The sequence below is a fragment of the Bubalus bubalis genome, chromosome 13 (genome assembly GCF_019923935.1).
Source record: "Bubalus bubalis isolate 160015118507 breed Murrah chromosome 13, NDDB_SH_1, whole genome shotgun sequence".
In the NCBI taxonomy this organism is placed as follows: domain Eukaryota; kingdom Metazoa; phylum Chordata; class Mammalia; order Artiodactyla; family Bovidae; genus Bubalus; species Bubalus bubalis.
Window position 1 is genome coordinate 56,455,926 of NC_059169.1, and position 12,955 is coordinate 56,468,880.

The 12,955-nt window shown below is 40.6% G+C and overlaps 1 protein-coding gene across 1 annotated transcript in view; it reads right to left on the reverse strand.

Moving 5' to 3' along the window:
* LOC102412116 (phospholipid-transporting ATPase IB) overlaps window positions 1-12,955 on the reverse strand; it is a 90,767-nt gene that overhangs the window by 59,254 nt on the left and 18,558 nt on the right. The window contains exons 8-15 of the mRNA XM_025262848.3: window positions 11,988-12,057; window positions 7,471-7,598; window positions 7,018-7,129; window positions 6,543-6,708; window positions 4,861-4,988; window positions 3,658-3,735; window positions 625-713; window positions 311-352 (exon numbers count right to left, since the gene is read on the reverse strand). Coding sequence (XP_025118633.3) covers window positions 311-352; window positions 625-713; window positions 3,658-3,735; window positions 4,861-4,988; window positions 6,543-6,708; window positions 7,018-7,129; window positions 7,471-7,598; window positions 11,988-12,057 — 813 coding nt within the window. The remainder of the gene's footprint in view (window positions 1-310; window positions 353-624; window positions 714-3,657; window positions 3,736-4,860; window positions 4,989-6,542; window positions 6,709-7,017; window positions 7,130-7,470; window positions 7,599-11,987; window positions 12,058-12,955) is intronic.

The following is a 12,955-nucleotide window of genomic DNA, read 5'->3' on the forward strand; positions in this document are numbered from 1 at the left end:
ACACAGGGCCCCATCAAATTATACAACTTCCCAGACCTCACGCTGCGTTAGAAAACACTTAAACTTGTGTTGAAAATGGTATAGGTATATAGATTTTGAGGCAGAGGAATTTGCCACCAACACAGTAAAGTGAAGAATAGACCTGGGTTCTCTGAAACATGGGAAAGATCCATACAACGGGGCTTCCTGAGAACCGCCACCGGGGGTCTGAACAATGGGGGCTGTGTGATTGCATGTCAGTGTTCCAGCATGATAAAACGTCCGGGGAAAAGGAACACTGGCAAAGGAGGAGAGAACGTTGTCTAGTCACCTTAAGCCTTTCGCACCATCATCACTTTTGCTCGACAGATCTCTAAGAGAAAGTGAGGGAGGAGATATGATGAACAGGGTATAAATATCAAACTCTTTAGGAATTCTAATCATGTTTAAAAGTAGATGTAAACCATATTTTAGAAAATAAAAACACTCCATGTTTTCATTTAAGGTATGTTAAGTTGCAACCTCATTCAGATATAGCTATAGAACTAGAAGTTCAGATAAGTGTTAGAGCAAATGAAGGCTACTTAATTTTGTTAAGAAAAAAGAATGGGAACTTTCAACAGAGTATGGCAATAAAACACTTACCCATACGTTATACCCGCAATGCTGCACTTCTTAAATGTCATAACATTGCAAGTGAGAGTTCCTGTCTTATCAGAGAATAAGTATTCCACCTACACAAAGAAGAAATACATTTTAAATTGAACTAAATGAAGAAAAACTTAACATAATAAATGGCATCCCACTCCAGTATTCTTGCCTGGAAAGTCCCATGGATGGCGGAGCCTGGTAGGCTACTGTCCATGGGGTTGCAAAGAGTCAGACACGACTGAGTGACTTCACTTCACTTCACTTCAAATGAAGAAAAACTTAGCATAATAAATGACATAACCTAAAATGTATTTAGAGAGCAAAGATGGCATTCTTTCTCTTTAAATCCTCAAATTATATGAATTTTTAGAAAACAAGGATTTCAATCTATAAGAATTTTATCTTTAATATTTACTTCTTTCAGAAGCCATACTCTTCTCTTTGTTTTACACTGGAGATGAAATTCTACAGCAATATGCAAAGTAAACTTCAAGTCGTCAAACCTAAGAAATTCAGAAGTCCAAGTTCATTTTCCTGACATAAGAAATCTCATTAAAAGTACCTAGAAAACATTAAGTAGGTAGATTGGTATTGATATACCAATATATGTATACCTCAGATGAAAAAGAAAACCAGACTCAAAACCATTTTAATCATGATCATGAATATAATGCTCATTTTAAAGACAAATGGAAATTTTGTAGGTGATCATTTCTGTCCAATGAATACTGCAAAGCAATGTGGATTTAAAGTTTTAAGATCTTTGCATTATTTGGATAGACAAGATGGATGCCAGCTATTTGTAAGTAAAGTCACCAGAAATGATAATAAAAGGCAGAAATATTCACTTTTGCTTTCAGAAACATTTGTTTTTATTTTTAGAAACAACTTATTTCTGTATATTGGTTTTGTATCATGCAACTTTCCTGGGTTCTTTTTTTATTATTGCTTACAGGTTTTTGGTGCAGTCTTTAGGGTTTTCTATACATAACAGTGGACTTCCCTGGTGGCTCAGAAGGTAAAGCATCTGTCTACAATGCAAGAGACCTGGGTTCGATCCCTGAGTTGGGAAGATTCCCTGGAGAAGGAAATGGCAACCCACTCCAGTACTCTTGCCTTGAAAATCCCATGGACGGAGGAGCTTGGTGCAGGCTACTGTCCATGGGGTTGCAAAGAGTCGGGCACGACTGAGTGACTTCATTCATACATAACATGTCATATGTCAAAAGAGACAGCTTTAATTCTTCCTTTCTGATTTGGATGCCTTTTATTTATTTTTCTTGCCTAACTGCCATGGCTAGGATTTACAATACTAAGTTGAATAAAAGCAGCATTTTTTTAATGCTACCCTAATAAGCGGAGGCATCCTTGTTTTATTTTTGATCTTAGAGGAAAACCTTTTCATTTTTCACTGAGTATACTTTTAACTGTGAGCTTGTTGTACACACCCTTTATTCTGTTGAAATATGTTCCCTCGGTAGTCCCTTTATTGAGACGTTTATGATACATGGATGTTGAATTCTGTCAAATGCTTTTTCTGCATCTATTGCATACATTTCTTATCTTTCATTTTGTTAAAAGGGTGTATCACATTGGTTGATTTGTGCATACTGAACCAGTCTTGCATTCCTAGAATAAATAATCATGATGTATGGTCCTTTATTAATGTTGAATTTGATCTGCTAATATTTTGTTGATGATTTTTGCATCTGAGTTTATAAGGGATATTGACCTGTAATTTTCTTTTCTTGTAGTGCCTGTGCATCCATGCATGCTCAGTCATGTCCGACTCTTCACGACCCCATGGATTTTTGTAGCCCACAGGCTCTTCTGTCCATGGGATTTCCCAGGCAAGAATACTGGAGTAGCTTGCTATTTCCCTCTCCAGAGGTATCTTTGTCTATGCTGGTAAATGATGAAACCAGGATTCACATTCAGGATGTTTAACTTCAAAATTCTGCCTTTTACCATGGTTTATATGTGGCCTTTACTTAATTGAAAGGTAGAAAATCATAATCTAGTAAATACATATATAGAGACAGAACAAAAGTAGATAGAAAAAAGTGACAATTACAAGTCTTTCTTCCTTCAAGTTCTATACAACTGTGAGAGTTGTTGCTTTCTTTTCAGCTTCATTATATTAATAGTATAATTGACAAATAATCTTGGGAGTTTTTAAAACTGCATTTAAACTTGTAAAGATGCCATTGTCATCTAAAAGGCAACCAACAACTGTCTGTTGGTAACTGGGCATCATTCCCGCCTGTCTATTCTAAGGCAGGGTCTAGAGGCCCTAGGCTACATTTCTCTGGCCTGAAGATTAGATTCCACCATTGAAAGACATTTTCAGTGAAGATCCAGAAGCTCTACTGCTTCCCTTCTGGGAGCTGTGGGCAGATGCATGGATTTGGCCCATGTGAAATTTCACAGCAGCCTGTGGATGCTCCCCTATGAGTCACCTGCCTTAAAGAAGCAGAAACCCGGCCATCCCCCAGATTCCAGGGTCCCTGTGGCTCCCTGGAAGCTGCCTGAAGCCCTGGGAGTTCCCAGCAGCTTTTCCTACCTGCCCCCCAGCTCTTTCTTTATTATAAGCACATAATAACCTGTATCAGGTGTGTTCTACTTGTAACCCATTAGGCAATATTATGAATAATTGGAACAAATTATATTTCTAAAACTTCACAAGGGTGTCACATTATCTATGTGCATGCTCAGTCACTTCAGTCATGTCCGACTCTTTGCGACCCCATGGACTATAACCCGCCAGGCTCCTCTAACCATGGGATTTCCCAGGCAAGAATACTGGAGTGGGTTGCCATGCCCTCCTGCAGGGGGTCTTCCCGACCCAGATATTGAACCTGGGTCTCTTACATTGCAGGCATATTCTTTACCACTAAGACACTGGGGAAGCCCCGTATTACCTCTAGCCCATGGCTAAATCTGGCCTTTCAGCTTTGCACATGCTCTCCCTAGACCCACCTCCTGCGGCGCTCCTGTCACACTGCCCAGCCCTGGAGGGGCCCTCACCTGCCCAAGCTCTTCATTAAGATTGGATGTTCTGGCCATGGCATAGACATTACTTCCCTTAAAATGCATATCTTCATCCTGCAGGAAACAAACAAAATAGCCAAGCCACACAGACAGAACTAGGCTCAAAACTTCTTCAGGAAGCCCATACTGCCACTGATCTTCTCATGTGCTTGACATTTATAAAGAATTCACAGTGGAGAGTCCAGAATACTTGGTTTGGGACACATATATGCTAGTTTTACACACGGGTTGGCAGAGTCGATTCAGGAGAAACAAAGCCATAGATGCGGCTTTCAATCCTGGCTGTGCCTTAGGCACGCTGTGTGGCCTTAAGTGTGTCTCAGTTACTACGTCTATCAGATAAGGGTAGTAACAGGGACCTCCCTCCCGGCACTACTCAGAGCTACTGCAAAGATCAGATGAGAACATATGTGAGGGCACTTTGTCTAATTTTGTGGTTGCTAAAATAATACTCCTGTTGAAATGATGGTAGTTCATCAACATATTGGGAGGATCCTGTTGAGGTGACATCCAGAAACAATTTTATTTCAAAGAAGAAACCAACACAACATTGTAAAGCAATTGTCCTCCAGTTAAAAAAATAATAATAATAAAGATCAGCAAATGCAAACTACTATGAATTACTGTGTGCCATATGCCTGAAACTAACACAATATTATAAATCAACTATACTCCAATAAAAAAAGAACAATATGAAGACAAAAAAAAAAAACCTAAAAGTGACAACCCTACACACAGATTTGAAAATCTGTTCAGTCACAGCTGACAAAGTATCAACTTCAATCAATACATGGTTGTCACCTAAGAAATATTTTTCTTAATTTGAAGGAATGCTAAAATGCCATTGTTTCTGTCATGCTTGCCAAGCTCTGTAAATCTATTGTAAGTCTATTGGACTCTCCTTTGTGAGTATCTTAAGTTTTAACGGTGGACTGTTTCTCTACACTTGCTACAAAGCCTCTATCTCTTAAATATTTCTGATTGTCTGGAAATATATACATATAGGGAAAATGTGTCCTCAAGAGCGAGTCAAAGGCATCCAGGCACTGCTGAGTCAGCCTTGGCTCTTGGCCTGTCAGCTGCCCTGGCCCCACCACAAGGACTCAGTCACACTGATTCTTGAAACCAAAGCCATAACCCAAGACAGAACTGTCTTAATTTCCTGAATTTACTACTCACCCAGTTTATAAACAGGGCCTGAATGTACTTCACAATTTCCAGAGTGACCAGCAGACTAATAGGGATGAGATTGTGGTACAAGATGATGAACACCAAAAGGTCAAACCCAAAGCTGTGATAGTGATAATCTGCGGAAGAAAAATCAGAGGAACCACGTTGCAGCTTCAGGTGATATCTTTATTCATCTGTGTTCTCATTATTACTTTTTAAAATTGTGGAAATTTTCTCCATTGAAATTATTATTAAGAGTATAATTAAGTGGACACAGATATAAAATAGTTTTAAAAATATTAGCTAAGTACCAATCAACCATGTAACAGGGTGCATAGAAGCATGGGGATACAAGTTCTAACAAGACTTAGATCCTGCCCTCAGAGAACTTCAGATGTAGCTTGAGAAAGTGGGAGGAGTCAGGAACTACAGTGGGACGAGCTCTGTGAGGTGTGTAGCAGCAAAAACACAAAGTTGGAGGCACAGAAATGGGTCTTAGAAAAGGTGCTAAGCAAAGCATTGAAGAGAGGACGTTGCTAAACACAGGAGATACAGAGGGGCTGATGAGGAGGACTTTTTAATCTAATGTAACAGTAGGTTTGAGGGCTTCCCTGGTGGCTTAGTGGTAAAGGACCTGCCTGCCAATACAAGAGACCCAGGTTTGATCCCTGGGGCAGGAAGATTCCCCTGGAGAAGTAAATGACAACCCTTTCCAGTATTCTTGCCTGGGAAATCCCATGGACAGAGGAGCCTGGTGGGCTATATAGTCCATGGAGTTGCAAAAGAGTCGGACATGCCTTAGGGACTAAAGTAACAACAACAACTGTAGATTTGAAGCTAAAGAGATAATTATTGTAATGATTTTTTAAAACCCAGGGAAAGAGGTAAAAGATATTTTACTTAAAAATATCTAGAAATTGTTCAGAGGATCTATATGCACTGCCTTATATATGTCTTCCTGACAACTTGCATCTCAGACTTACACATTAAATTTACATAGTTGAATTATGGGAGGAAGGAGTTCTAACTAAACACAAAGGAAGTTGTAAAATGCTCGCAAACAGGTCCTCTCAGGGGAAGTTAGAGCAACACAGAATCCTCAGGTGACAGATTAGAAAAGGTGGAAAGCTGTAAGATAGTTTACCCTGAAAAATACAGAAAGACAGAACCAAAACTGCTGAACTTTTCATGCCAAATCCCTTTAAGTTCACCTTTAAACCTCTTACTGACAGAAGGCCACTCTGGCCGCTGAGTCCCCTCGGAGCTCCTTGTCACCACTCACTGTACACGGAGCCCTGCAGTGACCGAAGGAGGCAGCTACTGTCCCCTTTCAAACGAGGAAAGCAATGCTCAGGGAAGTGAACACCTTGTCCGAGCCCTTCTGGTGATGCACGACAGGTGCAAGGGTGTGGGCCTCCTCCATCTGACTCCGTCTCATGCCTCTGTCTGCCCCCTCTCTCTGCTTCATTCCGGAATACCAGGATTACATGACACTGGCAGCACAATCTTTCCCGAAAAATCGTAAGAAGGAAATGTCCTATCTCTAAAACTCATTAACCTTCAGTTTCTGAAAACAAACAAATAAAGCAAAAGGACCAACCTCCAGTTAGAACGAGAGCTGTCCCTTTTAAATGAAAACGTGAGAAGTAACTTACAAAAGTGGCGTTTTCCTCCCATGCTCTGACACTTACCGCTCTTCCCGATGTACCAGGGCTCTGCTCTGTATCTGTCTTTCCAGTATATGGCTCCCACACAGCTCACCAAGGACATGACCAAGAGCAGCAGGAACAACACCAGGATCTGCATGTTGGTCACCTTCTCCACCTTGGATCTCTTGAGGGGTGACTTGACTGCATTCTGCATGATAGCAGGCAACCACACACCAAAAAGGACCAAAAATAAGCAAGACAGGTGAATTACAGTTTGATGGTGAAGGACGTCAAAAACTGCAATGGTTAAAAAGTACAACATCTTTTGCCACATCACGGATGGACTGAAAGTGTGCCCATGGTTTTCCACCTCGCTTCTTGGAGCATCAGCCTCTAGATCACAGGAAACATATCCACATAGCAGATCTATCATCTCAAAATCCAAAGTCCTAGGGTTCCTAAAAACACAAAATGTTGTGACTTGGGGCAATGCTATTTGTCACCATAGATTATTTACCTGCATGAATTTCGTTTCAAATCCAGTGTAAACGACTATGCCCAGGATCCACTCAGTATTTTTAAGCTGTGTGCCTCTCAGCAAGACCTGGTCAGGCCCAATTGAAATAGGGCTAAAAAAAATAAAAAGAGTATTAGTAAATCACCACAGAACTTTTTCTTTTCACAAGGTAAAACAAACCTAGACTTTCACCATATATATAAATTTCTTTTGTCAAGTTCAACTTTCTGGACAAATAGCAATAAAAACAAATGTGTCTTCAAAGAAAGTATCTATTTCTAAAACAGCACAGGAAAAAATTGCTTTGTTATCCATTTCTCATCATTCCAAAGATATGTAGGTTAAAAATTTTAGAGAGTAAAACATTCTTTATACTTAGAGTGACTATAAAACTAATTGTCAGGGAAGATTAAGTGGACAAAAAAATGTTTGAGAAGGAAAAAAAAATGATACCTTTTCTCATTTAGGTATAAAGTTCCTACAAAACTGTTGAAATGAAAATTAGGCTCTTCACATTTTATTTTTCCAGATAGGTTTGACAATTGCTTTTCTGTTTTCATGGTAGCTGTTTCTGATAAAGCCTACAAAATAAAATCACAGGAAAAAATGAAAACAGAATTTTCATGGCAAAGTTCAATGTCTCGTTGTTGTTCTGTCGCTCAGTCATGTCCAACTCTTTGCGATGCTATGGACGGTACCCCACCAGGCTCCTCTGTCCATAGGATTTCCCAGGCAAGAATACTGGAGAGGGTTGCCATAATGGCGAATAAAAGAATATTATGAAAGTCAGTGTCTGAAAATGTATTGCACTTACCAAACAAAAAAAATTTATATCAAACACTAACATAAACTTTGCTAGAAGGCTTTGCCATACCAACATTTTGCAAATAATTTTAATGAGATCAAAAGAAGTATGAAAGTTTAGTTTCCATCGCCTTGAAGTGAAATTATAATTGTCACAATCAAACACCATATAGTATTTGATAGATTTATGCTACAACTGGTGATGCTCAACTGTGGCTCACACTCTGACTAGCAAGGATCTAGAACAATGATGCCAACTTCCGTGTGCATCAGACTCACCTGGAGTCATGTTAAAGTACAGACTGCAGGGCTGTGCCCCCAGAGTTTTTATTCAGTGGGTCTAGGCTAAGGCACCAAAACTTGCATTTCTAACAACTCTAACAGGATGGTGACGCTGCTGGTCCAAGGATCACACTTTGAGAATCACTCATCGAGAAAATGCCTCATTCCAATGAGATGATCTCAGCCTTCCAGAGAGAAAAGGCAGATCACCTCCAAAAGAATTTGGAATCAAATTGTCATTAGTCTAACAATAGGAAATACTTAAAGACAGAGGATTTTATTTTTAAGTACTTAATTAAGAAACCTTTGAATCTAGAATGTTACAACTTTCTAATTTCAAATAAATGTGAAAGTTTAGTACAAATATTCTCAGGCATGCATACAAAGTCTTAAACGTTTTGACACTCAGGGACCTACATTGAAACAGTTTGGGATGAACTTCCGTTCAACAAAAGGTACCGTAAATAAAGTCTGAAAGCAAGTTACCAACTTGAAGAAGACATTTGCAACACATACAACTGAAATACCTATTCTTATGTACTGAAAGTGCATGAAGAAATTCTTTAAATCAGAAAGACAACAGAATGAAAAGTGTAATAAAAGTGTTAGTCACTCAGTTGTGTTCAACTCTTTGTGACCCCATGGACTGTAGCCCACCAGGTTCCTCTGTCTTTGGAATTCTCCAGGCAAGAATACTGGAGTGGGTAGCCATCCCTTCTCGAGGGGATCTTTCCCAACCAGGGACTGAGTCAGGTCTCCTGCATTGCAGCAGATTCTTCACTGTATGAGCCACTAGGAAAGCCCCCAACAAGAACAAATACATCTCTGTTCTTTTTTTTTTTTCCATCTACTTTCTTTGTTGTTTAAATTGGGTAGTTTCTATTGTGCCATCTTTCAATTCACAGATTCTTTTCTCCAGCCCTTATATTCTGCTGTTGAGCCCAACCCCTGAGCTTTTTTCATTTGGTTGGTGGGTTGCTTTGGGGGTTGCTTTGTGTGTGTTTGTGGGGGAAGGGGGGTTAGTTATTGTATTTTTAAGTTTTTAAAAATTTCCAAATTTCCTTGCTGAGACTGTTTCTTTGCTGAGACTTTTGTTTCAAGTATTTTTGTCATTGCTCATGAAAGCCTTTTTTCTAATGTCCCCTGTAGTGTCTCTGTCAGATAATGCTTACATTTTTTGTTATTTTGGTGTTAGCATCATGGGTTATCATTTTTCATTGAGTTTGAGATCCTTCTGGTTTGGGGTATGGTGAATAAATTTTGACTGAAACCAGACAGCTTGCCTGTTACATGTATTATGTTACGAGATACTGCTGCTGCTGCTAAGTCACTGCAGTCGTGTCCGACTCTGTGTGATCCCATAGATGGCAGCCCACCAGGCTCCCCTGTCCCTGGGATTCTCCAGGCAAGAACACTGGAGTGGGTTGCCATTTCCTTCTCCAATGCAGGAAAGTGAAAAGTGAAAGTGAAGTCACTCAGTCGTATCCGACTCGTAGCAACCCCATGGACTGCAGCCTACCAGGCTCCTCTGTCCATGGGATTTTCCAGGCAGGAGTACTGGAGTGGGGTGCCATTGCCCTCTCCGAGATACTAGACATCATTTAAACCTTAGCTGACTTCCTCTGGCACCTCTCTGACAGGGGATGAAAGTGCTGTCTCCTTACTATATGATGGGGGATAAGCATACAAGTTGCAAACTTTCCTCTTTTGATGTCCAAGTTGGGGTAGGGTGGTGGTCAGTTATAGCTGGGCAAGGGTGAGAGCCCTGATCACCCTGTAGACCTTCAACAACACCTTCCTGGCTTAAATGGGTTGCAATGCCTTGTTACTACTGTCCACATGGTCTCCTAATCCTAAAGGAAATGAACCCTGAATATTCATTGGAAGGAATATCTTTCCTATCTCCTGGAGTTTGCTCAAATTCATGTCTATTGAGTTGGTGGTGCTATCTAACCACCTCATCCTATGCCACCCTCTTCTCCTTTTGCCTTCAATCTTTCCCAGCATCAGCGTCTTTTCCAATGAGTCAGCTCTTTGCATCAGGTGGCCAAAGTATTGAAGCTTCAGCATCTGTCCTTCCAATGAATATTCAGGGTTCATTTCCTTTAAGATTGACTGGTTTGATCTCCTTGCTGTCCAAGGGACTCTCAACATTCTTCTCTAACACCATAGTTCAAAAGCATCAATTCTTCAGTGCTCAACTTTCATTATTATCCAACCGTCACATCCGTGTGTGACTACTGGGAAAACCACAGCTTTGACTATGTGGACCCTGAGATAAATGAGGCCAAAGAAAGAACAGGGAATTCGCCATCACATTGTTCCCAGAGTCGCAAGGTCCTGCTATCTGGCTTCTTCTCTCAGTTTCTCAGAGTCTTATGTTTGTTTTTTATATAAAAGCCAAAGTCTTTAGTTGTACTTGGCAGGAAAAACTAGGTAAAACAATGTCTACTCCATCTTCCCAGAAACAGAAGTCTGTAATTGAATTTTTAAAAAATCAGGTAGGTACCAAACTATTACTATGATTAGCACTGAAGACAAAGGTGAGATTTGGAAAGTGATGGAGGCAAAATAAACTCATTTTCTCAATTACTTTTACAAAGATGATAGATTTAACAAATTCTAAACCCATTTTCTATTTTCAAATCAAATTAAAGTTTGCAGTAAAAATAGCAACAGACATGCAAATAATCAAATATAAAACCAGGGACTTCCTTACTTAAGCAAACTAACAGAGCAAAGATCAATGCCCTTTTTTCCATTACTGAAAAGATAATTGAACACTGCTTCTGCCCACTCATGCTACTGCTGCTGCTGCTAAGTCTCTTCAGTCGTGTCCGACTCTGTGCGACCCCATAGACAGAGGCCCACCAGATTCCCCCATCCCTGGGATTCTCCAGGCAAGAACACTGGAGTGGGTTGCCATTTCCTTCTCCAATGTATGAAAGTGAAAAGTGAAAGGGAAGTCACTCAGTCGTGTCCGACTCTTTGCGACCCCATGGACTGCAGCCCACCAGGCTCCTCCATCCATGGGGTTTTCCAGGCAAGAGTACTGGAGTGGGGTGCCATTGCCTTCTCCTGCCCACTCATAATCACATGCTAATCTAAAGTTCAAATAGTAGTTTTAAAAGCAATGGTATATAAGATCACCCAGTGTTCATTTATATTCCCTTTTAATCTGGTTATGGACAACTTCCCTGGTGGCTTAGCCAGTAAAGAATCTGCCTGCAATGCAGGAGACCTGGGTTCAGTCCCTGGGTTGGGAAGATCCCCTGGAGAAGGGAATTGCTTACCCACTCCAGTATTCTTGCCTGGAGAATTCCATGGACAGAGGACCCTGGTGGGCTACAGTCCACAGGGTGCCAAACAGTTGGACATGACTGAGCGAGTAACACACTTTGATCTAGTTATATTTAGTCAGGACACTTTTATCATCAAATCACCAGCAGAAATATCAAACTCAAAACAAAATGCATAAAGGTGTGTCATCCTTTATGACCTGAATTTTATACACTATGATTTTTCTTGCAGTAGTGAGTGACACATTCATGTAGTTCTTGCTTATTCTTTTGAAAGTACCTTCTAAATATCTCATGAGGATAAATTACATCCATTTATTAGCGGTGAGACCATTTTCATCATGAAAAAAAAGTAAGTTTTGTACATCGCAAAACTTGACACTGTGGACTCAAGTATAAAGTTAGGAATTAGAAAGACATCTCAGGACTTCCCTGGTGGTCCAGTGTCTGAGACTCTGGGCTCCCAATGCAGGGGGCACAGGTTCCATCCCTGGTCAGAGAACTATTCCATGTGCCGCAACTAAGAGTTCAGGTGCTGCAACTTGGACCAGGTGCAGCCAAATAGGTAAATAAAGGTGTCTTTACCTGCCGTATTTTTAGATTCGTCTCTCCATCCAGATTAGATGTTGCAACAAAACATGTTGCCTGAGGTTCACTAAAAAAAAATAAAACGAATGATATTGAATCAACATCTCTCAAACAAATTAATTTCCCAATAACTGTAACCATGAAATATGGTCTACATCAGTAAGGATTCTTCAGAACAGAAAGGACCACAACTACCACCTTGCCAGTGGATTTCAGCAGTCTGATCCTACAAGCCCAAGAGTCCTAATCACTGGGCCATCAGGGAATTCCCTACAGTTGGTTTCTGTGTAGAAAGGAATTTCACTTTTTGCTATGTGGGTAACCAGTTCCAAAACATTATTATTTAACAGCCCGTCCTGTTACCACTGACTTCCCTGGTGGCTCAGATGGTAAATAATCTGCCTGCAGTGCAGGAGACCTGGGTTCGATCCCTGAGTTGGGAAGATCCCCTGGAGGAGGGCATGACAACCCATTCCAGTACTACTGTCTGGAGAATTCCATGGACAGAGGAGCCTGGCAGGCTACAGTCCATGGGGTCACAAAAGAGTCAGACATGACTGAGCAACTAACTCTAACTCCTGTTTCCACTGAAGCAGAGTGCCACCACTATCGCACGTCAAAGCTCCAACACGGAGATGTGTTTCTGGATTCTCTATTACCTCCCACGATTCTAGATTTTGTGTTCCTGTGCCAATATTAACCCATCTAAACTGCTACAAATTGAAAATCATCTCTTTAAATGAAGTCAAACAACTACCCTCAAATTCTTCTTTTCTAAATTTATTTTTAATTGGAGGATAATTGCTTTACAATGTTGCATTGATTTCTGCCATACATCAACATGCATCTGCCACAGGCATACACATGTCCCCTCCCTCTTGAACCTGCCTCCCACCAACCCATCTCACCCCTTTTAGGTTGTCACAGAGCACCAAGCTGAGCTCCCTGTGTTACAGAGCAACTTC